The sequence below is a fragment of the Pectinophora gossypiella genome, chromosome Z (genome assembly GCF_024362695.1).
Source record: "Pectinophora gossypiella chromosome Z, ilPecGoss1.1, whole genome shotgun sequence".
Taxonomy (NCBI): Eukaryota; Metazoa; Arthropoda; class Insecta; order Lepidoptera; family Gelechiidae; genus Pectinophora; species Pectinophora gossypiella.
In genome coordinates, this window is record NC_065433.1 from 23,037,927 (window position 1) to 23,061,699 (window position 23,773).

At 39.4% G+C, this 23,773-nt stretch overlaps 1 protein-coding gene across 5 annotated transcripts in view; it reads left to right on the forward strand.

Annotated features, from left to right (window-relative positions):
- The window catches only part of LOC126380283 (uncharacterized), a 57,911-nt gene that overhangs the window by 3,250 nt on the left and 30,888 nt on the right, over positions 1-23,773 (forward strand). For 3 of the 5 annotated variants that reach the window (XM_050029571.1, XM_050029573.1, XM_050029575.1), the window contains exons 2-7: positions 10,788-10,923; positions 10,999-11,700; positions 11,865-12,023; positions 14,941-15,118; positions 15,697-15,796; positions 19,631-19,861. In XM_050029571.1, the coding sequence (XP_049885528.1) occupies positions 10,831-10,923; positions 10,999-11,700; positions 11,865-12,023; positions 14,941-15,118; positions 15,697-15,796; positions 19,631-19,861 (1,463 nt within the window). In that variant the 5' untranslated portion in view covers positions 10,788-10,830. The remainder of the gene's footprint in view (positions 1-10,787; positions 10,924-10,998; positions 11,701-11,864; positions 12,024-14,940; positions 15,119-15,696; positions 15,797-19,630; positions 19,862-23,773) is intronic. The other 2 variants (XM_050029572.1, XM_050029574.1) reach the window with 1 other exon arrangement.

Here is a 23,773-nt window from a genome sequence, read left to right on the forward strand (position 1 = left end):
GTTCCTAAACATAAGTTTTATTTTATAATTTATACTTATTATAAATAAAAAATGTATCAAGAATTTCTATGTAATGAACAATAAGTTAATTACTTTTAGTTACCTACCTATTATTAGAAGAATTTATATTTCCAAATAAAGCCGAAACACGTTTAGGGGATTAAGAAACAAAGGGCCTAATTATAAAAGCATTTTTCCACACAATAAAAACAAGAAAAATAGATGATGAGATTTTTGTGTTTGTCTGTCTAAAGTTGGAAATCCGATGGTGAGCTGATGTTGCAATATAAAGCTGTTATTTTTTGCACTTTTCTTGAGTGTGTGTTACGAATAGGTTCTTTTTTTGCTTGAAGTTCGTTGACATCTCGCGAAATATATGCACCAGCGACTTTGTCCGTGTGGACTTACTATTGAAGTGAAAATGCTAGACTAGTGATGGCAGCCCCAGTTGTAGTAACGTTAACGTTAGTAGTAACGTGCTTCACAACGTTGTTATGCGAACGATCGTAAGGTGGCGTACAGATAGCGCGATCAGGAGGTACCTCAGGAGTAGCGTAGTCGGAATACGTTGTCCACGCGTACAGCTCCTGTAGCGCCGCCGCGGACCTGATCGCGAGGTGAGTCGTGCATATCCTCATAAAGTGCGCATCCTCTTTGCCGTGCGATTAAAAACGGACAAATAGACGACTAAACCATGAGTATCTGCGTAGCTGTAATGGGCAGGCGTTCCAGGACATGCGTGCCAATCAATGTCCCTACGCGCTGTCCGTACACAGCCTATTATTACATGAATGAATGAACCCTACTTTCCCAATAATCTGATTGGATGTTACCATCAAGCCTATCTACCTAAACATAACTTTTGAGAATGGTGAGTTATTTATTATATTACAGGAAACATTGTAGTGTTGTAAGGAAAATTAATTTTAATCTGTCTCATCAACATTGCGTTTCATCAAATAACAATATAATTATTATACAAACTCACTCCCACAATTCCAAAAAATCAGACAAGTAATCTGAAGACATCTTGCAGTCACTTTTGAAATATGTGTATTAATGGCAGATCATAACAACCTGAATAATCTGTGTAGATTATAATTACTATGGCTACAGTACGTTGCTGGGATCACAAGTTCAAAAATAATATATTTGAATATTTTTATATATGGCAATATCAAACAGAATTGAATGGCCAACGCCTCTCGCGAAAGTGTAACAATTGCATAAAATATATAAATAAATGGTGACAAGGAAATAACCGGTGTTAACACTTGGAAGTAAGAACCCTCGACCTCTCACCATTTTACAATACCCTACAGTCCACAGAAGAAGATCCGAACACAGTATAACTTAATAGTAGTGAAAATAGAAATTGTATCGTAACGTAACACAAACTATTAATGACTACCTAAAGGTAAACCTATAGGCAGGTATAATATAAAAAAAAAACTAAGGTACAATATGCAGAGGTGGATTAAACATTGATATCGCCCCTAGGTAGCACCTCACCATCGGTGCCCCTCTATGATCATACCTCTAGAGGGGCGCTGTTGTAACTAACACGCGTGTTTTGAGTAAAGAATACGGAATCGGAAGTTGTAAGAGTAATCAAGCGGTCCAAAATTTCTGACTTTGACTTACCAAGACGGTATTAATGTTGAGAGAGTTGAGAGTTTACCAACTTAAATTACGAAATCGCGGAGGATGGATGTAGGTGTAATCACGTACTTAGACGGTACGTCCTTCAAAAGTCCTATACCGAGAATCTACAGGTGTATATTTTTTATCGGGGCGCGTCCCTTTCTAATCTCACGCTCCTAGCTGGGTACGCTCCTAGCGGGGTTATCCTAGGTGAACTAGGCACGTGCCTACCCCCGCCGCTGACAATATAGGTATGTATGTACCTGCATAACTATGAAAAATCCTGGTATTACTGCGTGTTAATCAGTGTTTCTCTAGAACGTACTATGTCTGAATGCAATTGGGGCGCGAAGGTCGGACGCACGAAGGAAGGACGCATGCCTGTGTGACACCATCATCTCTACTGTGGACCAGGAAGACGGCGCCATTAATTCTGACACACGCGTTAGTTAGAGTCTCCATACACCTCAACGCTCGTACCAGATTGCAGTCCATCCCATACTCGGATAGTACACACCACAGTTCATCCATTACTCTTGACTTGATGTCAGCAATCAATTTAAACACTAGGTGTCCGTTTGCGGTTGGGTCATCGAATAACCTATAAATCTCAGGACTAATGCAGCTTTCTATTGAAATTTCTACTGTTGTTTGCAAAGGAAGGCCATCGTTCGTATATTACGGTGAACGTAAGATTCCATCAGTCGATGGTTTTCAGTGTCACAAAACACTAACATAACGGTGTCATTCTCGTGTATTTTACTACAGTTTGACAGTTAGAATAAGTACGCGTAGTTTGGGTACGATTATATTATATACATTTTGTCTAGATTAATTACGATACATCCGCCATTTTGACTCATGAATTCCTCGGAAAAGGTATCCGCCTAAGTGGCACGGGAAGTAGCGAAGAATAGATGTATGTCTTGACGTAGTGTGGCAGCAGTACTCCTCGTGCCCCTCATCATTCTCCCTGTTATGTCAGTTTTTTGGCCGCTTTTCGAAGCGGCCCTAAGCGTTAAGGTAAATTGGATACTTTCTTATTTCAAATTCAACTAAAACTAAAAACAGAATAAATAACATCTATTTTCTGTTTAATTTATTGACTAATTGTAATAAGGACAAACGCGAAAAGAGTGTTCGATATTGTTTCACGTTATTCTGTGATGTTACGGTATACGTATTCATACAAATCCAATAGCAATCTCTTGGTTTGACGTTTATAAAAAATAACTTGATTTCAAGCCTATTGATGTATGATGCCATGCCTATTGATGAGTAGAGCAGCGTGTGGGCAAGATCGCGGCGGTGCTAGGAGCCTAGTGTGCCTCAGCCATCGATACAACAAAATTGACCTAAAGTGTTTTTTCGTATAAAATCAAGGTCCTTAATCACGTCGAAAGGTAATAGTGTAATAAGTGGTCGTGATTGGTCGAATACGTCGGGCGGTATCTTGCATCTGATCTATTGCCTACAATGTTGATAAAACCCGGTCGTCTGTTATTTTGAGTCTAGAAGTATCGTCGATGGGCAGAGCCGTATAGCAAAAATTTGTAGGCAACCCTGGCCCTCGCGTCACGTCTGATACAAACATGTCTCGACATGATCCTCGCTAATCGTTCGTTCCATTTGACTTGGCCTTTGATATCTCTCGTCACGAACATATTATTTCCTCTTACTCCTGTGCCAATAATTTCAGTGCAATATCAGTTTCCAATCATGTAGGTTTATGCAATATCCTGCCGTCTGTAGTTCAATTTTAAATATTGATAAATGTTTATGTCATCTCCAACGTGATTGGCTTATCTACCTGGATAGATAGGCACCTAGGTATATGGACAATGGATTTCATTGATAACCTGCCATTATGAGTTCAGCGTATTTATCTTCTAATAAAAGTAACAATATCTTTCAAGTGTGACTGCAAGTTGTCTTCTGATAGGGATTTCAGGCGTGAGTTATAGTTAGAGGTTGAGATATAATCGCCGAATAGAGATTTCATCGAGTATTATTCGGCCTATTACTGAACGGACTATTAACTGACGACCAAACTCACTTCGCTCTACGCTACGTCTATGGTAAATCCCCAAAGAATGCGTAGTTTTACTGACACTACCTATCTGAGAAATCTGAGAAAGTCAGTAACTAGTATAATTAGTGCTGCTATCTATTCGTACATAATATTTTTTTTTAATTAAATGATAGGTTTGCATTTGATCATAATCGCACCTGATGTTAGATGATGTAACGTGACCTAAGGTGTGGTACTAATAAATGTCTATTCATTCTAATTTTTAAGATTCCAAGATTGTAATGATTCCCTGCAATACGTTACTCATATTACTATAATTAATTTTAGTCATACGCGACACCAAAACCGAATATTCGGGTTTGGTCTGGAATAACGAATATCAACCGAATATTCGAACCCATCTCTATTTTGTTATGAAATCTGATCACGACTCATTACGGTAAATAATGAATATTGTCACATGTCGTAAGTCGATGTTTTTAGGAAAACATCGCAACATCGATCTACCTTTCGGTTAAAAGGTTCGATGCAGTAATGGATATCGACTAAAAAACTTAACTTCGTTAAAAAGCGTCGGGCTATCGCGCGGGCAGTTTCCCCTAAACTAATTACTGGTTGTTTAAATAACAATAGCAGAATCATAAATTAAAATATTTGCAAAGAACATAGATGTACACGAAATAAAATTTACTAAAGTACTACTAGAGTACTAAGTGTACTTAAAAGAGGAAATTGCAAATCTTTTGAGATATCGTGACGCGACTTTGAAAGGGCTTACAACGCGTGTTGCTTTGAATAGTTAGATGCACACGAGATAGGTTATTCTGTCAGAGTGTCATCTGAGAAGGAACGACGGGGAGTGAAACTATTTATTGCGTAGATACACACACAAAATAATAGTATCGCTGCTGCGTATGCTGAATTACCGCAGCAATTAGTAACTGTGGAGTAGGTACATCATGTATCACCTGGTTGTCTGAAAATAGTAAGATGATTCACGCTAAGCCGTTGGTCCCGTCTATTAGCTGTAATCCACCTCCACCAACCCGCAATGGAGCAGCGTGGTGGAGTGTGCTCCAAACCCTCTCCGGTGGATTGAGGGGAGGTCGGTGCGCAGCTGTGGGACTACGTTTTACATTATGTACCGTCATGCGCCTTCCACATACATAAATGAGAAAAGAAATAAAAAAAAATAAAAAATTACTAATAGAACGAATATTGTCCTACTCGTTGGCTTCCGTGGTCTAGTGGTTGAGCGTTGCGCTCACGATGCGGAGGTCCCGGGTTCGAATCCCGGTAAGGAGATATAACAAAAATCACTTTGTGATCCCCAGTTTGGTTAGGACGATTTTCTGAAAGTAAGATGACCTGTGTTTCGAAGGGCACGTTAAGCAGTCGGTCCCGACTTTGATATACTTAAGTATGTAGTCGTTACATGGAGTCATGTCAGGGGCCTGTGGCGGCTCAATAATAACCCTGACACCAGGGTTTATGAGATTGGTCATCCACCTCACAACCCACACGACAGAAGAATTTGCTGAGCATGAGGGAACAACTCATTCAATCTCGTGCGTGTACACGTGTTATATTCAAAAGAAATTAACCAGTCAAGATCACCTTTATTTTGTATTTTTTAAGAAGTAGTTCCTATAGTCATCATTGTAAAATATGTCTGTAGTGATCAGCAATCATAGGGTCAAACGGTAAATACCAACTACCTGAGCACTATTTGAGGGAGATATGAAGGCGAGGCGTAATTCTACAAGGTCCTTTGTTCTCCAATTCAACACAAACACTGAATAGCGGAAAATATTTTTAGTGCTAGCATAAAGTTAAACAGAAGTTTCAGTCCGGTTATTGATCCGAGTCTATTTCAAATTGACTTAAAATAAGTTGCGATAAAGCTCTCGGTGTTTCACTATTTGGTATGCAAGCGAGTTTTGGATTGGGCTACTAAAAATGAAAAAGATAGGTCTGGAATCGTCGTAATTAAAGTTAATACTCAGCGGATGTGGGGTAAACGTTGGAATAAACTAAGATAGACAATGACAAGGAAAGGACATCGCACACTTCCGATTTTAGGAACTGTGGATTGCAGACGTACCACTGCTGTTAGTGTTGCGCAACATTGCTCAATATCATACAACATGCTTGTTTCCGGACATGATGAGTTTTGCATCGAGTGTATGTATGATGGCTAATTGGCTCCCGGCTTCATGTTTTCTGTAATTCTTTACAAAACAAGCCAAGCGGAAAACCCTACCGCGAACGTGATCGTTTTTGTATACGTATTTATGCGTGTAGTTGTGTGTAGTCTGTAGTATTCGTGTATTTGTTCTTATTACTCATCACTGGTTTCTTTTTTGTTCGGACTCGTGGAACCTGTTCCGCTGGCTATCGCTAGACTCAATTAATTACATTAAGTGCCCTAAATGTATTCATCTACATCGAGTCGAACAATAAAATGAGTGTCCTAACAAGAATGTTCCATGTAATTAATAACTTTATTTATACTCCTCGGAAAAGTGGATTCTTCCTATTTTAGAAAAGGGGCTGAAAGTAGGACATTACTGTCACAAATAAGCAGGAAGAAATAGCCTAAGTATGTATTTTTTCTAGATGTATGGAAAAAGTAACTACTGCTTTTAATACTTTTTATTTTTTTTAAACGCAAAATGATTTTATATCCAAGTTCGCAAAATGTTACCAGCGGTGAGGATGGCACATAACAAAAATAATAGAACAATATTTTTTAAAAATGACAATCGCGCGGCTCGGCTCTTTCGCCATCTTGTTGTATATGATTTTTCAATTACAAAGTGAATAGGTATACGGGAATATTATTATTTTTCTTGTGAGTGTATTATAAAGCACATATTATATTATATCACTCGCTTGAGAGAAAGTGCGATTCCCAACTCGTCCTCGTTGGTAATCGATCACTTTCTTTCCTCGATGGACTATGTACTTACCTTTGTTTGAATCTCTGACCTTATTAATGTTCATTATGTGTTCATCTGATGTTTTTGTATGGGGTTATTGCCTGAATACTTTCACGTGGAGAGCCGAGGGATGATTCATAAAGGCTTTGGCACACCAACAGCAGACCAGAAGAGGTGCGGGGGCAGTTTCAACGCGGACTCCGCGATACAACTGCGTTTAGTTGTCAATATTATCCCACAACGTCGTGTTGACTGCCATCATTACATTAGTTTTCTTTTCCATAATCTTTATAAAAAAAAAGAAAAACAAACTTGGCGGGATTTTCCACTGTCATGATTGTTCTCTGATCATTTTTATAAATCAAATCAAATCAATTTATTTGCGAGGACACATAGAATACAAAAAGGTAGGTAGGTGGTGTTATGGGTGGCTAAGGTGGGTGTGGGTGGGTGGGTGGCTGGGTGGGTATAAAATTGTTATTTTTAATTTAATTTAATTAAATTGTTAAATGGAAATGTAAACCACTTAGAGTAATTATTGGAGCTCAGATCACAAGTTGATTATTATCAGCTACTTCTATTATTTTAAACGCCCCTTCTGATTGTACTTCTGTGATAGTTGTCTTTGAAATCATATTAAACATTTATTTTAACGCACTAATTCGATGATTTTTTCGTGTAAATCCATGACACACGCTGAACTGCTTTGCTGCCGCGCAATCCCGCGCATCACATTGCGCTCGCGACGCGACGCGTCTGCGATGCTGCTGCTTTTGGTGTGACGCATTTCATATAGTTTCTTGTATTACAACATGCGAGGATCCGCAATCCTGCTGGAAAATGCACTGCTTTTGACCTGCATTTGGTTTACCAAAGCCTTACAGTAAAATTCTGTCTCATATGACACGCTCGAGCTGTGCAAAGATAAGTAATAGGTCAGTACAAGTGCGCAACACAGAGGAATTACACGCGGTATTCAATGCGAGTAATACACATATAAACTAAAAAAAAATCTTAACTTCAGCTAGATAATTCCGGTGTTTTACAAAAGATGACGAAGCTGTGTTCGTAAATGTTCTATAAGCAGATTTAAAGTATGAGTAATTCGATTTTTGCAGCATTAAATACCCAAATATTTTTTTACGTAGCCAGTCTTAAGCGTGGCTCACACAATCAAATGTTTTCGATGTTTGCGGTGCTTTAGAGAATCTTTTTTTGACCTAATTTATTGTAGATTTGCCGGAGATGGCATTAACTACTTGGCTGGACAAATGGGGAGCGCTGAAGGCTCTCACCCGGTCTTTAGAGAATCCTGGTACCTAAAATGTATACAACTATTGTTGTTTTCAAAAAGATTGCGTATTCAAAACCACAATTTGACCACAATTTGCTGTTGGTAAGTAACGATATGGCTAAGGTGGAGCACGCTTACCCGGAAATTGCCTATTCACTCAACACAGACTGCGCAGTTTGTTACAGTCCTTCCCTGTTCGCTTTAATTCAAATTCAAATAATTTATTTTCAGACCATAATAACGTCCAAAAATAAATAATAATAAACAATAAATACAAAAATTGTTAAAAAATAAAAAGTACAATTACATAAAAATTATAAACTAGAAATGGATGTCCTCTAACATGATGGACTAATGTTATGGGCGATAGGCTGATCCCTTATCACCATAAGGTTTATCATATCCAATTTACGGTATCGTATCAAAAGTGGCTGCAAGTTGTCTTTGATTACTTGTGGCTCTGCCCACCCCATTAGGGAATACGGGCGTGAGTTTATGTATGTATGTATGTAAAATTAAAAATCAAGATTAAAATTAACATCACAATCAGAAATAAAATTAAAATCATAATCAAAATTAATATTAAATTAGATAGGAGAAATGAAAATCAAAATTTAAAAGGAAGAGACGATGGTCTTACTTTAGTCCAAGTAGTAATTTCCGAACAAGTCTAATAGTGTCAGCTTAAAGATTGGTTGTAGGAATGTTATCGTTTGTTTTAGTCACAGTCAGTTAGAGCGGCGGGGAGCGATAGAGAAGCTGTAATTAGCGTGCGTCCATGGGGTTATCTTAGTATCGCACGTGAACGGACCGGAGTAAACAGTCACCGGGTATCAAACCACTACCATGTCCAAGGGCTTCTTACTTTATAATAGAGAACTGGAGGGTTAAAGTAGCCACATCGAAGCAATTCATCTAAGAAAGCAATATTGCAATTTGACATTTGCGCATATAAAAGTAAGTGCGCAATGCAAACAACTGTCAAATAGAATATTGCCTCTTTAGATGAATTGCTTCGATGTGGCCATTTTAATACCCCTGGGTGGGACCCCCGTCGTTGTCACCGGCTCTTTCTCACATTTTTCCTTTTTAGCACGCAACATCCAAGCTAATCATTTACCAGTACTGCTTCGTGTTTGTTTTTGTGTGCTTCGGAAGGCACGTTAAGCCGTTGGTCCCGGTTACTACTTACTGATGTAAGTACGTAGTCGTTACATAAATACGTAAGGGGCTTATGGCGGCTCAATAATAACACTGACACCAGGGTTGATGGGGTTGGTAATCCACCTCACAACCCACACGATAGAAGATTTGCCAGTATAAAATTACATAAACTCACGACTATATCCCAATTGGGGTAGTCAGAGGTACATCGCAAGATGAACTGCATAGGTCAGTAGTACACCTCACCGAGCTTTCTGTCAGAGCAACGTGATAAGTGATGAGTCGTATCGCCGTCTATCTTTAATGGTCGAGCCAACTCAATAACTCATTGTTGCAAGTCTGGTACCAGGGCGGGGTTGGAACCGGCGCTCTCTGATTGAGGAGCTAGCTAGAACCACAGTGACTATATAGCATTAATAATACAATGTATCATTCTCAATATTTTACAAACAAAAAATTTTTACAGATTAGAATAACACTTTTTATCTATAGAGTATTCTTAGTCTAAGTATATAGTTATACTAGATGTCGCATAATAGGTATGTATGTAGGTATAGTATATTATTTATTTATTTAGTTATTTATTTATTTATTTTATTTAAGGAAAACCAACAGCCAAAACCAACGAATATATAGTATATTATGTGGCTTAGGCATATATTTGTGTTCCCATAGTCTGATTTTATATAGTTATTACTAGTTTATGCGTTCACTGATTTGTTCCGAGAGCCACGAAGGGAGGTTTTCGCGGTCTAGCGATAGGTGTTGCACTTGCGCCGTGATAGGGTGTAATTCGCCGGTGCATCCAGCCGCCGGCGACAGTCGCCCCGTGTCTGCCGCGAGCGATACCCCATGTCGCTATATTCCAATATAACGCCCACGTATCGCAGGGTCAGTCATACTAAATAAAATAACATCTATCTTATATCATGTCGCCCCAATTTTACCGCTTAAAAGTTTTAATAGGTATCCATAAAATTAAAGAGTGCTAAGAGATTTTTTTCTCATATCATGGCAGGTAGTCTACAAGATATTTACAAATTTATCGCAAACTTTCTTGCGTGCAATGTTTTATCAGTCATGATTATCGAAGTTTACATTTTCACTTATACGGCAACTTGTGTAGTCCTAATGTTTTACCACCGTGGTCCCAACTGGTGTCGCTTATTTAATACTATGTGGAACAGGTAATTTAAAAATAAAAAATGGTTGGACACTTAATCTATTTACATTTATCCATTCGCACTGTGTAAAATCCTGTTAACCCAAAGGACAATTTATTATCAATAGATTGTCATCGTTCTTGTGTGACAAATGTTTAGAGACCTCAAGAGTAAATAATTAAACGCATTGTTTGTGGCGAAAATAAAATTTCAATATACGGCGATTGTAATATCTCGCGCATGCGAAAGAAGGCTAGCTAGTTGTCGTGACACCCAATGAAAATCGTATCTATTTATCTATAGGTGATAGATTGGCAACTGGACAATATGTTGTTCAAATTAAATTTGAAGGCTGTTTCATGCCTGGTTTTGACTCTACCTACCCCTAAAGGCCATAAACATAACATAAACAACCTATATACGTCCCACTGCTGGGCACAGGCCTCCTCTCAATCAACCGGAAAGCCCTAAAGGCCATACCGTGTTAAAGTTTTAATTTGTTTCTGATGCAAATGTATTCGAATTCTGATGGCGAGTATTGTTGACAGGTGTAAGAGAATGTGTGTAAACGTCTGGTAGTGGCGGGCGGTGATGCAGCGAGCTTACGCAGGCGGCGCCTCGCAGCCGCAGGGCTCCGCCGCCTCTGTGCACCCCCACTACCGCTACACAGACATCGACGACCAGGTAACCATCAAATTCATCTACGTACTTCAATTCAACATGAAAAGGAACCATACTGAACGGACATACTTTTTCTAGATCCCTGCTTCTGTAATCAGCAGCGTGGGGACTGTGAGCTTGTCTCAGTCGTCTGGCAACGCGGCGCTCGGCAGCATGGCCAACCCGACCAACCTGGGTACGGCCAGCAGCGGCGCGCCCGCCCCGCCGCCGGCGCAGCAGACGCCCACGCAGGCGCCCGTGCGCAACTTGCCAAAGAAACGCAAATTCGATCCCTCCGAACTGGAGGAGATCGAAAGAAACTGCATGAACAACAGCAACACCAATAACGTTGCCGTCAGTGCCCCTATGCCCTTGGAGTACCAACCCTCCACTTACCAGCCCCCGGCGCTTATACGCTCACCGATCGTCCACCTCTCCCCGCCAGCAGATATGAGGTCATACCCGATCCACTATCCAAACATAGATCTGTCTGAGTGGCGGGACCACAGAGTGTTGGCGAAACTTCGGGGGTTGTATCAGCCGGGTGTGATCCGACAAGCGGAGGGCTGTAAGGTGGTCATCGAGTTTGATGGTCAAGAGATCGACCACGTAGAGTATGGCGACATATTCGGAGCCAACAAATACGACATTATCAGCGACGCGAGCCCGCAGATGAGCCACCTGCTGATCGGTTCAGCGTGTGTGGTGCGCACCTCCGACCCTAACAGGGAAGGGCAGACCGTCTTCGTCGAGGGCCTCGTGTTCGAAGTGCTGAACTCCCCGATCAGGATAAGAGTCAAGGTGATTGCTAGTCTCTGGTTACATTGCTTTACTTTAAACTCCTGGTATGTTAAGGACTGTTTTCGTTTTTGAAAAGGTTTCGTAACATTTCCGGAGTTTGTAGACCATTTGTTGAATTTGAAAGTGGAAGGTAATGGCTACAATGCGTGTTGTGTGATGGTAAGCAGGTGACGGACGGCGATCTGGGCAAGGAGACGGTGGAGGTGAAGCGGGCCGACCTGCGGCTGCTGCAGCCCCCGTGGGCCGACGAACTGGAAGACGCCGGCTCACAAGCTACCTCCATGCACTCGCAGAACCTACGCATGCATCCTGTCCCCTTGCAGGTTGGTTCACCATCTTCTTTAACTTAAGAGTAGTTAAGTACGATTCTGTTGACGTAGTATTTTAAACTTACCTCTATCCAAACACGACGTTCGCCTTCTCTTTAATTTATTCCCTATAAGCTCACCATAACTTCCAATATTTGCATTTTCCGTATTCTTTTTAAAGTCTTAAAAGGAACAGAAATAAATCCGGTCACCAGCTCATTACTAGCCCAACTTAACCAAGATTTAAAATAGACGCGCTCGAATTAGATATCTTTCTTCGATACAGATTCAACATCCAGTGCATGTTTTTTGATTTTAAGATGTGCAAGGGAGGTAACTAGCATCACAAAATAAGTATAAAAAAGAATAATATGCTATCATATTCATAAAGGAAGGATCCTGTCTAGCAAAGTAATTGGCTAGTTGGTTCTGTTACGAAAGCTAGTTGTCTAAAAGATTATACTAAGCCAAACTATGCGAACTATGTGAAGTCCAATGACTACCGAACTCTAGCAATTATTTGTTTTATTAGTTGCTTGCCGAATATCTGGCTGATGTACTGTGGTTACAAATAAATGTCCTTAATTGAGTAGATTCCTGGTCTTACAAAGATAATATATTTGTACGATATTATTGTACCGAATAAAACCAGGCGAAAATTAATGAAAAATATTTTCTTTTTTCAATTTGAATTTTCATACAAATTCCATACTCTTTTTTCTATTAACGTTTAGTAAAAAGTAACTGAACTGACTAGCTAGAAACTACCCCAAAAATGCAAATTAAGTGAAAGCTCAAAGAAAAATTAAGATACTTGCTGCAACAGAAAGCATCCTCAACAATATTAAGAGGCTGCTCTTGCCTCTTCAATAAATAATTTAGTAGTGCAAAGTGAATTTCAAAAAGTTGTTTTGTCTTCATGAATTTGTCTTTAGAAGTTAGCCTTCTTTGCTCTCGTAAGAGTGATTCAAAGTAGGTTTTAAGTCTAAAATTCTCATATTGATTAAAATGCTTATGAAACACACATTAACATAAGTAGAAATTTAAAAAACCCTCCCAAAATTTTATATTGGCCAATAACCCGACAGAATTAAATTGACGGCACACGTAAAACGGGTTGCATATCAGATAGATAGATAAAATACTTTATTGAGCACAATGGATACAAAATACAGAGATAAGGACAGCATATACAGAAAAAGCACAACAGGCGGCCTTATTGCTCATGCAGCAATTTCTTCCAGGCAACCTTTGGGTACAGGAAAATTTTGTACAAGTATAATAATAACGGGTTATCAGCGATATGTCTATATAATTCGCCCGGGTTATTCATTCATTTTAAATTAACCCTTTCGTTTTGTATGCAAGGTATAACATCAAATAAAATTAGGTGTCTGCAGTAATCGGGGCCACTATGTTACCAAATTGGAGTTATTTTTCTCTAATAGAGTTTCGTTACGGTAGGTACGGACCCTAAAAATACTAGGTTCAGGAATATCAAATTCATCTGTTTTAGGAATTCACAAATAAAAGCTTCTCACAAAGGCCTTTCAACTTCCATGACACGCAATAAACTATATTGACGTTTCAGGGAATACTATTTTAGTTGACGATTTCGAAGCGACGGGAGAGCATTATTTCTTGAATATCTCTTTTACTTTTTTAATTAAAAAAAAGGCTTGCATTTTATAAAGTATATTTGATTTTGATTTGACCGCGATATCATCTGATGGAAAGTGAAGATGTAGCCTAAGGTAGTACACGCTTGCCTAGTAATTGGCTATTCACTCAAGTTTTGAGGAAGACTGATTATTTGATTAGGCATGGAGAAAGCAGTGAGGCGATACTCCGTTATCGGCCCAGACGTGCGTATACCGGGGCACTGTGATCAGCACATGCAAATGCGCAAAATTATCCTCAAGTGTAGAATCGATACTTACGAGTACGAGCAGAAAGCAACAGAGCTTGTCTGCAGCAAGTTAATTAGTGCAAGCTTATTGCCGACAAGAGTTGTGGACGTCAGACGTTATATCTAACGTCCATTGAAATAAAAATAGAATATACTTATTTATATAAAGTTATTGAGCTCGCTATTTCTTGTTAGCAATTGAACGCACTACTCACCAGTCAAGTTTTCTATTGAATCGCTTGTTGGAAAGGAAAAGTTATTTGTATCAATTTTATAACCCGCATTCTGGTTATTGAAGTTTTCTGTTGTTGTTATGCTTTGTCTATTGTGTGTCTTGTGAGATCAATGACCGAGCTCATCAACCATGGTGTCGGGATAATTGAGCCGCTAAAGGCCCCTGAGTAACCGGGGCCATCAGCTTAACGTGCCTTCCGAAGCACGGATCGTCCTACTTTTGTACAATCGGTGCATCAGCCTGCAATGTCCTAACCAAACTACGGATCACAAAGTGGCTTTTGTAATACATCCCCACCGGGATTCAAACCCGGGACCTCTGGATCGTGAGCCCAACGCTGAACTACTAGACCACGGAGCCCGTCCATTATACTTAGCTTGTGAATAATATTTCTAGGATATTTATAAAATCTGCGGAATGTCATGTCGCATTATCTTAGTTCAGGCACCATTTCATGTACTGAAAATCTAGTTTTTAAACTTTGATTAAATTCTAATTTAAACAACCGATGAACTGCATAAGGACAGGTTTCATAGTTGCAGTTCCGTTGGGATGTTGTAAAGTTATAAGTTCAACTTACTGTGTGCCACGGGGCGTCGCGTTGTGGGCGTCATATCACTACTGGGGGATTAAAAAGGCCACATCAAAGCATTTGACATTTGCGCATATGAAACTAAGTGCGCAATGCAGATACCAATATTGCTTTTTTAGATGAATTGCTTCTATGTGGCCTTTTTAACACCCCGGATCTCGCTAATCTAATGTATTGTTTCCCCTAAATAACCTAGATGGGTGACAACTTCTACACGTCGTCACCGATGCCGGGCGCTGGGCCGGTGGTTACCGTGGGCGCGCTCTCTAATAACAGCATCGACGAGCTGCGCAAGCGCACCTACGACGACTACGGCGAGAGCGACGACGAGCTCAAGAACGACATCATGTTCCCCATCGATGTCTCACATATGGGTATGAGATTTTGTTTTATTTAGTCTTCGTTGGCATATTTCCGTTACAGGTGGATAAATCGTATCGACAATATAAGGACTACTGTTACCAGCGATTGTTGATCTTGAAAATCATCTATGTCGACAGAATCGCTGGAAGACAGCGGGCAGCGGGCCGAAGCTCCTCAGAACAGGGGGGTTAAAAAAAGCAATATTGCTATTTAACGTTAGTTTGGACTGCGCAATACTTTTATATGCGCAAATGTCAAATTGCAATACAATACAAAAAGCTTTATTGCAAATATAAACACTAAAAACAATTACAAAAGTGACAAGAGAAGCACAATCGGCAGCCTTATTGCTAAATAGCAATATCTTCCAGGCAACCTTAGGGTGATAGAACTTGCTACATATTGGAGTCGGGGACGGCGCAACACAATATTACTTTCATAGACGAATAATAATTGCTTCGATGCGGCCTTTTCAACTCTCTAGTTCTATGCAGATTAATGAGTATTGTCTGAATGCTATTTATACTCCCCTCCTCAACTTCTCCTGGTTTATAACAGTCGAGCCCTATACCGTGTGTGTGTGGTGCAGATTGCGGCAACAGCAAGCGCAGCAGCCTCCAGAGCCGCGGCAGCACATCCAGCTTGATGGAACGCAGTGGCACACCTCGATCTCAACCGCCAACACCCAGGTACTACTACTATTTACACTAGTGTTACTTCCCATGTTACTTTGGTCTAAAGGTGGTCTGCAACCAGCCCAAAAACTATATCTAAAATAAATTTCTTTTTTTTCTTATCCTTTTTTTACAAGTATTTTTTTTCTTCTGGTTTGTCTCTGCCCATCCTGTTAAGAATTACGGGCGTGCGTTGATGTATGTATGTTTATTTATTAAGAAACTTTATGTATGTAATTAACAGACTGACAGGTGAAAAGTGAGACCTCAGTCGTTCTGCCTAGTTATAACATAATCAGCCTCTATGTACGTCCCATTGCTGGGCATAGGCCTCCCTTCAATCAATCGGAGTGGGTATGGAGCATACTCCGCCACGCTGTTCCACTGTGGGTCGGAGGAAGTGGTGGCCTAATTATAACAATAATAAATTATTTATACATGATTTTGAGCTGACTGATTGTTATTAAAAATGTTATGTTTGCATTATTTTATTTGATAGTTTGTTGCGAATGTACCGTCTTCTTTATTCATACATGCAAACGCGTCGCGCGCCGGCTAAGTTATCGAACTATACCTCTTTTAACTTATTAAAGGACTAATATCCATCACTATTATGATGGTCCTCGCTATGTTGCGAAGGAAAAATTTCGTTTTGACGGCGGTAATATCTGAAACTACACAATCGAAAGTAATTTTAGTAATAGGATAAAGTACGTTACGATCTGCGTAAATCGTTTTCATTAGACATATGCGGCCTGTGATAGGGTTAAAGGTGTTAAAGGTAAAGCTGCTCTATCCCTCTGTAGTAATGGTGATGTAGGTATTGAATGGAATGGAATTGAGGAGCTCGGTGGCGCAGCGGTAAACACGCTCGGTCTGCGATTGTTGAAGTTAAGCAAATTTCGCAAAGGCCGGTCATAGGATGGGTGACCGCAAAAAAAGTTTTCATCTCGAGTTCCTCTGTGCTTCGGAAGGCACGTTTAGCCGTTGGTCCCGACTGCATTATCAGTCGTTAATAACCACCTATCCGCACTGGGCCCGCGTGATGGTTTAAGGCCCGATCTCCCTATCCCTCCATAGGGAAGGCCCGTGCCCCAGCAGTGGGGACGTTAATGGGCTGATGATGATGAGGTATTGAATGCCGGAGCCCCACGGCTAGCACCAGGCGGCCGCCACTAATTAGCGTTGGCATTCAAAGGATTCGCTCAATTTTACTCCCACGAAATACCTCCTGACATTCGATATTAATGCCTATTGACATATCGGGTAATGAAAATTTCTGGGAAAATTTTATACTCTTATTCTGTTTGTATTTTTTTTTCGAGAGGCACCTATCCTGTTTGACAACCTAGTTAAATGAGATACTTTTTACGTAATGTTAAAAGTTTTCTTTGTAGTTTGTATGAAAATACTGTCCTGTGGTGACGTCATCAATAGAAGCGGGGTCGGCCTCAGTGTTACTTCATTCATAAATAAAATTCTAAAATAAGTAAAATGAGATTAATTTTTGATTATCTTAGACTGGCTTCTATTTCTAGATTAGCATTTTATAATTTATCTTTGACCCAGTCAAATACCCTATTAGTAGTAGCACTTTTTATAGAAAAATCGGCCCCGATTCTTGCAGACACATCCTAATTTTATTTTAAGTTATAATTGTTATTTAAAGGTAATAGTTAATATCCCTATTTAACCGATTACAAACTTGGGTTACCAAGTTTAACATGTTAATGTTCAGAAACACTATCGACCAAACAAAACGGTAATAGAAACGATTAAGTAATTATATCAGCTGGCTGGCAGGCTAGTATTACTGTGACACTGTTTTATGAAAGTGACATATGTCTTCAGTTTTAGAGTTACGTACTTCATTAGAAAAACCCGTTTCTTTTTTAGTTGCTTAGCTTCTTATCAAGGACTGTTGTCTACAGAACACTGTAAGTCTGTAAGTTACAACATCATGGTATGAAAGTGCCTAGAGCTGATATATTTGTTTTTGTCCGCTGCCCTATTAGTGGAGGGCACAGCTTGAAATTCCGTTTCATAAATTAATTATCCCACTGTCTATCATCTATGGGAACTAGCAATCCGTGCGATGGAGCCAGTGCGTCACTGTTGCACCACTGGATTTTAATATAACGGCAATTAAAAATGCCACTAATTAGACATTTTATTCCACAAAGGTACATAATACTAGACAGCACTAGGTCGATATTGACTTGCATAAACAAATTATTCAAGAAATTGTGTATCAAGCAGTGGGACAGTAGGACCAATTAAAAATTCATATGCGAACTTGCGAATGTGTTTCTTCTATGTGGTAAAAACTGTTATTTTTGTTTTTTAGAGGGAAATGAATTTACAATATAGCGAAATGAAAACAACTGACCCGATTCACGCCGTTGACCTATAAAACGTCTGCGGTATGTTGCAAAAAAGAAATCTAAATAGTGGATCTTGTCTCGTCGAAATCGCTCTGAAAATGTATGTTCATTGGCATATACTAAAGCGAAATTTAATTAAGTAGATATGAATGTGGTGTCGGTACAAGGTCGCAAGCATGCGAATAATATGTTCGAGCGGAAGCGACAATCACGCGATGCGATTGACGGCTATTTTGTATACTTTTATTAAATAGATAAAGTAAGATCTACATTTTGTCACATAATGCGTGTATTAGTTTTAATTTAAAATGATTATAAAAAAATATAGTTATAGGCCTAAAACCCAAGTAATAACTACAAACACATTTTAACTGTAACTAGGTATGGCCAGCAGTGATGAATCAACGATTTTCTATATTCGCATTCTTGTTCTCTTCTATAGTGTGGATTGTGATGTGGATTACCAACCCCATCAACCGTCCTGTTGTCAGGGTTACTATTGACCAACTAAGGGCCAACAACTTAACGTGCCTTCCGAAGCACGGATCATCTTGCTTTCGGACAATCAGGTGATCAGCCTGTAATGTCCTATAACCAAACTAGGGATCACAAAGTGATTTCCGTGATGTGTCCCCACCGGGATTTGAACCCGGGACCTCCGAATCGTGAGCCCAAGGGTCAAACCACTGGACCATGGATGCCGTGTAACCGTGAAACCCAAGTAACAACTTTAAACACATTTTAACTCTTGCTCGCGAGTAGATATGGCCAATTCTGATGAATCAACGATTTTCTATATTCGCATTAAAGTGCCCAGATACGATGCTCTTTGTTTATTCACAGCAGCTCTGCGATTTTCATTTATTTTCGTAAACAAGCAAATGGCGTACACTCACCTCTTGCATAACCTTTCTCAGCGATGCTTGGCTGTGCGCCGTAGTGTTACTTAGCAAATGCGAATGAATCATAATCAAGCGACACAGTGCCACTACATTACGTACCCTAGACTTGACGATCTTTTTTTACTAGTATATGTATAAAGAGTTAAATCGAAATAGGCCTGACCTGATCATAGCGCAATGCGATTTGTTTTTATTTTGCTTTGCTTTACATCAACTTTTTTATCGATTTGTGTTGTTTTGTTAAATTAACTTTGACGATATTGATTATCGATATTTAGTTTGGTTGCCTTATCAGACGTATGGGCAACAAATGCTTCCATTTATTTAGTGTTTGGTTATTATATAACTTATTTTTAAGTTATTTCGTAAAAAATACTTACGTAAAGAACAAGTAACAAATTTTGTTCGAAACAAAGTTTAATATTAAGATATTACACAGCAAAAGTCTAACATCTAAATAAAGTTTTCTTAACAATTTCGAAGTTTCTTACGTGACTGTTGATGAAACATCACAAGTATGACAATAGCCGGCGTAACTGTATAAAATGTTCGTTGCATTAAAGATCTCAAGCGGCGACGCCGCACAAATACAAGAAGGGCGATGTGGTGTCGACGCCGACGGGCATTCGCAAGAAGTTCAACGGCAAGCAGTGGCGCCGGCTGTGCTCCAAGGATGGGTGCACGAAGGAATCTCAGCGGCGCGGCTTCTGCTCGCGACACCTCTCGCTGCGCGGCGTCACCCGCTCCTCCAATACGCCGCTCGCACAGGGGTCCACGCAGACGCCGCAACAAAGGTTAGACTTTGTCTTCTACTATGTCACTAACGTCCTGCGGTGCATTGGCTTGCTTGTCACATGGAGGGCGCCGGTTCGAACCCCGGCGCCGGACTTGTGAGTTAAATTAAGTACAGTTCTCACTAACACATTTAGCTCGATCTCATGACCATTAAGCAGCGGTACGATACGCCCACCTAATCACGTTGGTCTAGGGTTGCCATCCGTCCGGGTTTCCCCGGGTTTCTCCTAGTTTAGAGGGCATTCGGGGAGCGTCCGGGGAAGGTTTCATTTGTGGACCGGGTTTAAAAAAATAAATAAAAAAAATTGGGCCGCCCCCGAAACGCGCACTATTCCGACGAACCGACGAACCAATATATTCACAAACCAAGTATATTTTTATGATTTTGTTTAATATTTTAATAAGGTTTTGTTTTCTTATTTCAAGATAGATTTCAAGATATTTATATAAATAATTTGTAACAAATTATAATATGATTCTGTTTTGTTAAAATAATGAATGAATAAAACTGGTGATTTATGACATTTTCAACTGTTTTTTATTACATTGAATATGTTTAAAAGATCTTGTTGACATGTCCGGCTTTTAGATTCTAAAATCCGTTGTTTTCACGCGTCTTGTTCTGTTTTCCAAATTTTAGAGATGGCAACCCTACTTGGTCTAACAGAAAGCTCAGTGAGGTGTCAGTAGTTAGTTGATGTACCTCTGACTACCCTACTGGGATATAGCCGTGGGCTTATGTTATGTATCATACTATGTAGGTACGTCTAGTGCATTACATCAATGTCTACTACTCAACTCGTGCGTATCAATTAGACGCCTCGTTGGAATGCAATGATCTAAACCCCTACCCGTCTCGCAGATGCAGTCAGGTTCTAAGCGGCAATACACTACAAGCTTTTACATCATATTCTGGGTCCTGGAATGATTCTAGTATCGAAAAGTATCCGTGCAGTACATATTATACTTGTATAATATCCAATGGATTTATTCATTGTCTTTTATATACTATTTTTTAATTTAGTTCATGTAGGTATATTTATTTATGCGTATTTATTACGGATAAAATGACGTGTATTGTCGCTATGGGGTGTGTGCGAGCATTGTCACTAAAGTTATTATTATCAAGTGAGAATATTCTGCGGCACTGGCCAGTAATAAAGAAGACCTAGAAACCCTACTTAACACAATGAACACAGTTTTTGAAAAATACGACCTTAAAATTAATATATATGTAAAACCAAAATTCTAACAATTTCCAAAACTCCAAAAATAGACAGCCAAATAATTAAGTTAAATAATATCCCGATTGAAAATGTAAAGAACTTTAAGTATCTAGGCAGCATAATAACGAATGACTCAAGATGTACTTTAGACGTTAAAACCAGAATAGCAATGGCAAAACAAGCTTTCCATAACAAAGGGTGCATATTCAAGGCTAAGATTGCCAAATCTATCAGAAAAAGATGTGTCAAAACCTTCGTATGGAGTATAGCCCTCTATGGATGTGAAACTTGGACACTGACACAGAAGGACAGAGAGAGACTCGAGGCCTTTGAAATGTGGTGTTGGAGGAGGATGGAAAGAATAAGTTGGACAGAAAGGGTTACAAATGAGGAAGTGCTAGTAAGAGTAAGGGAAAAGAGACAAATACTGAGAATTATTGAGGACAGAAGAGGCAAGATGATTGGACACCTAATAAGACACGACGAATTCATTAAAAACATCATAGAAGGAAAGCTAGAAGGAAAGAGAGGAAGGGGAAGACCAAGAAGAGCTTACATGGAACAGATTAAAGAAAAGGTTAACGTCGTGTCTTATAGGGAAGTCAAGGAATTGGCCTTTGATAGACTGGAATGGAAAATGCTACACCGACAAGAGCGTGGCTCTTAAATTGATGATGATGAGAATATTCTCATCGATTTCGTTAAGGCTCGTCAAACGTCGAATACAATGTCTACAATAAAACACATACACACACACACGCACGCATGCACGCACGCACGCACGCACGCACATACACACATACACACACACACACACACACACACACACACACACACACACACACACACACACACACACACACACACACACACACACACACACACACACACACACACACACACACACACATTGTTGCAGGTACAATTTGTAATAAACCACCTAGCCCATATTCCGCGATACATTTCTATAAATTATTTTACCGTCTATCGTTATCTCACACGACAGTCGTAGTGACTCATATTTTGGATAAAATGCCAACTATAAACACCACTGGTACCTAGTATTACTAAGCGTGACGAAATAGTGATAAATTGCTGCCAGATAGGTATACGAGACAGACATATTTTCTTCTTTTTATCTGACGATTGACGGTTCGCTTGGCTATATACAAGGCTGCCGTGAACATATTAGCTATACTTCTTATTAAAAATACTTTGTTCGAAATTTTGATCAACAAAACACAAGTTTAATTAATTTCTATATTTAATGCCACAAAAATTACATTCATTTTTTATTTAATATTTTTCTTATAATCCTTACGAAACATTAAAATGTGAGGTGTTTCTTTGAATAGAAGTGTTTGTATGGCCAACATATAACAGTTTTATACAGGTATAGCAGATACAAATGACATAGAAAATAATCAAAATGCATGGTGCATTAGATCCTAAATGGGAATCGAACTTACAATAGTTTACAATGTGGAGGCTTGCCAATACTTTTCCAAACACAACCGCCGTAGACACTACTCTTTAAGCCCAACAAACAAAACCTTTACAACTCGTGGCGGTTACCCTACCATACGATGAACTCCAAATCAGTCTCCATTTTAGACACCTTGGTATTTTCATGCAAGGGCAGGAATACATGTCGAACACGGTAATATTGTCACTGCCCAAGTTCCTCAATTGAAGATTTATCTTGGATGGCTTCATTACATTAGCTAACCAATGGAGAGCCCTAAGGACTCCCGGTGCCGTCGATGCATTTGATACACAACTATGCATATCATAAATAGCCTATATTCGTCCCACTGCGAGGCAAAGGCCTCCCCTCAATCAAATGGAGTATGGAGCATACTCCACCATGCTGGTCCAGTGCGGGTTGGGCTAGTAGCCCGGCACAAACAAATATACTTTTTCGAAAAATCAGGTGATTCAGTCTGTAATGTCCTAGCCAAACAAAGGACGGTCTCACAAAGTGTTTTTTGATAGTGTCCCCATCGGGAATTGAACCCGGATCTCCAGTTCGTGAGCCGAATACTCTAACCAATAGTCTGCAATACAATATACAACTATAAACAAAAGTATCACGGTTTGTGGTCGTGTTTAGAAACAAGTGACTGTCTAACGGTTCTTTATCCTATAAATATATATCAGACCGTCATCCTATAGGTACAATGAGTCATAATACCAAAAGAGAAATCGACGTTATGTAGTAATGTGGCTATTCGATGTATTTTCTTGTAAAGCCTGTGTTCTGGATTCAAGCTTTATTACAATTCGATTTTGCTTTCAATTAAGGTTGCAATCGAGCAGAAGTATCGCCGACAGTAAGCAATTGGGTAGTTTACTAGGTTAAAGATAAAGTATGAAATTATGATTTTTACTAAATAAAGACAGATCTAAAGGTGGCAAAAAACGTTTTCTTGTTTCTATTTAACTTATTTTTGAATTTTAATAAATAAAATGGTAATAATAAGGCGTCATTTTGGCACGTTTTTCTATGACGGCATAGATTGCTTTTACATACAAAGTCCATAGTAATTTCGTGTTTTGACGTTTAGTAAAAAGTAACTGATTTGACTAGTTGGAAATACCTTATTACTGTCGCCCATACACACCTGTAACACCAGCGGTTATTAGGGAAAAAAGTTTCCAAATCTTACTAAATAAAAACTCAAT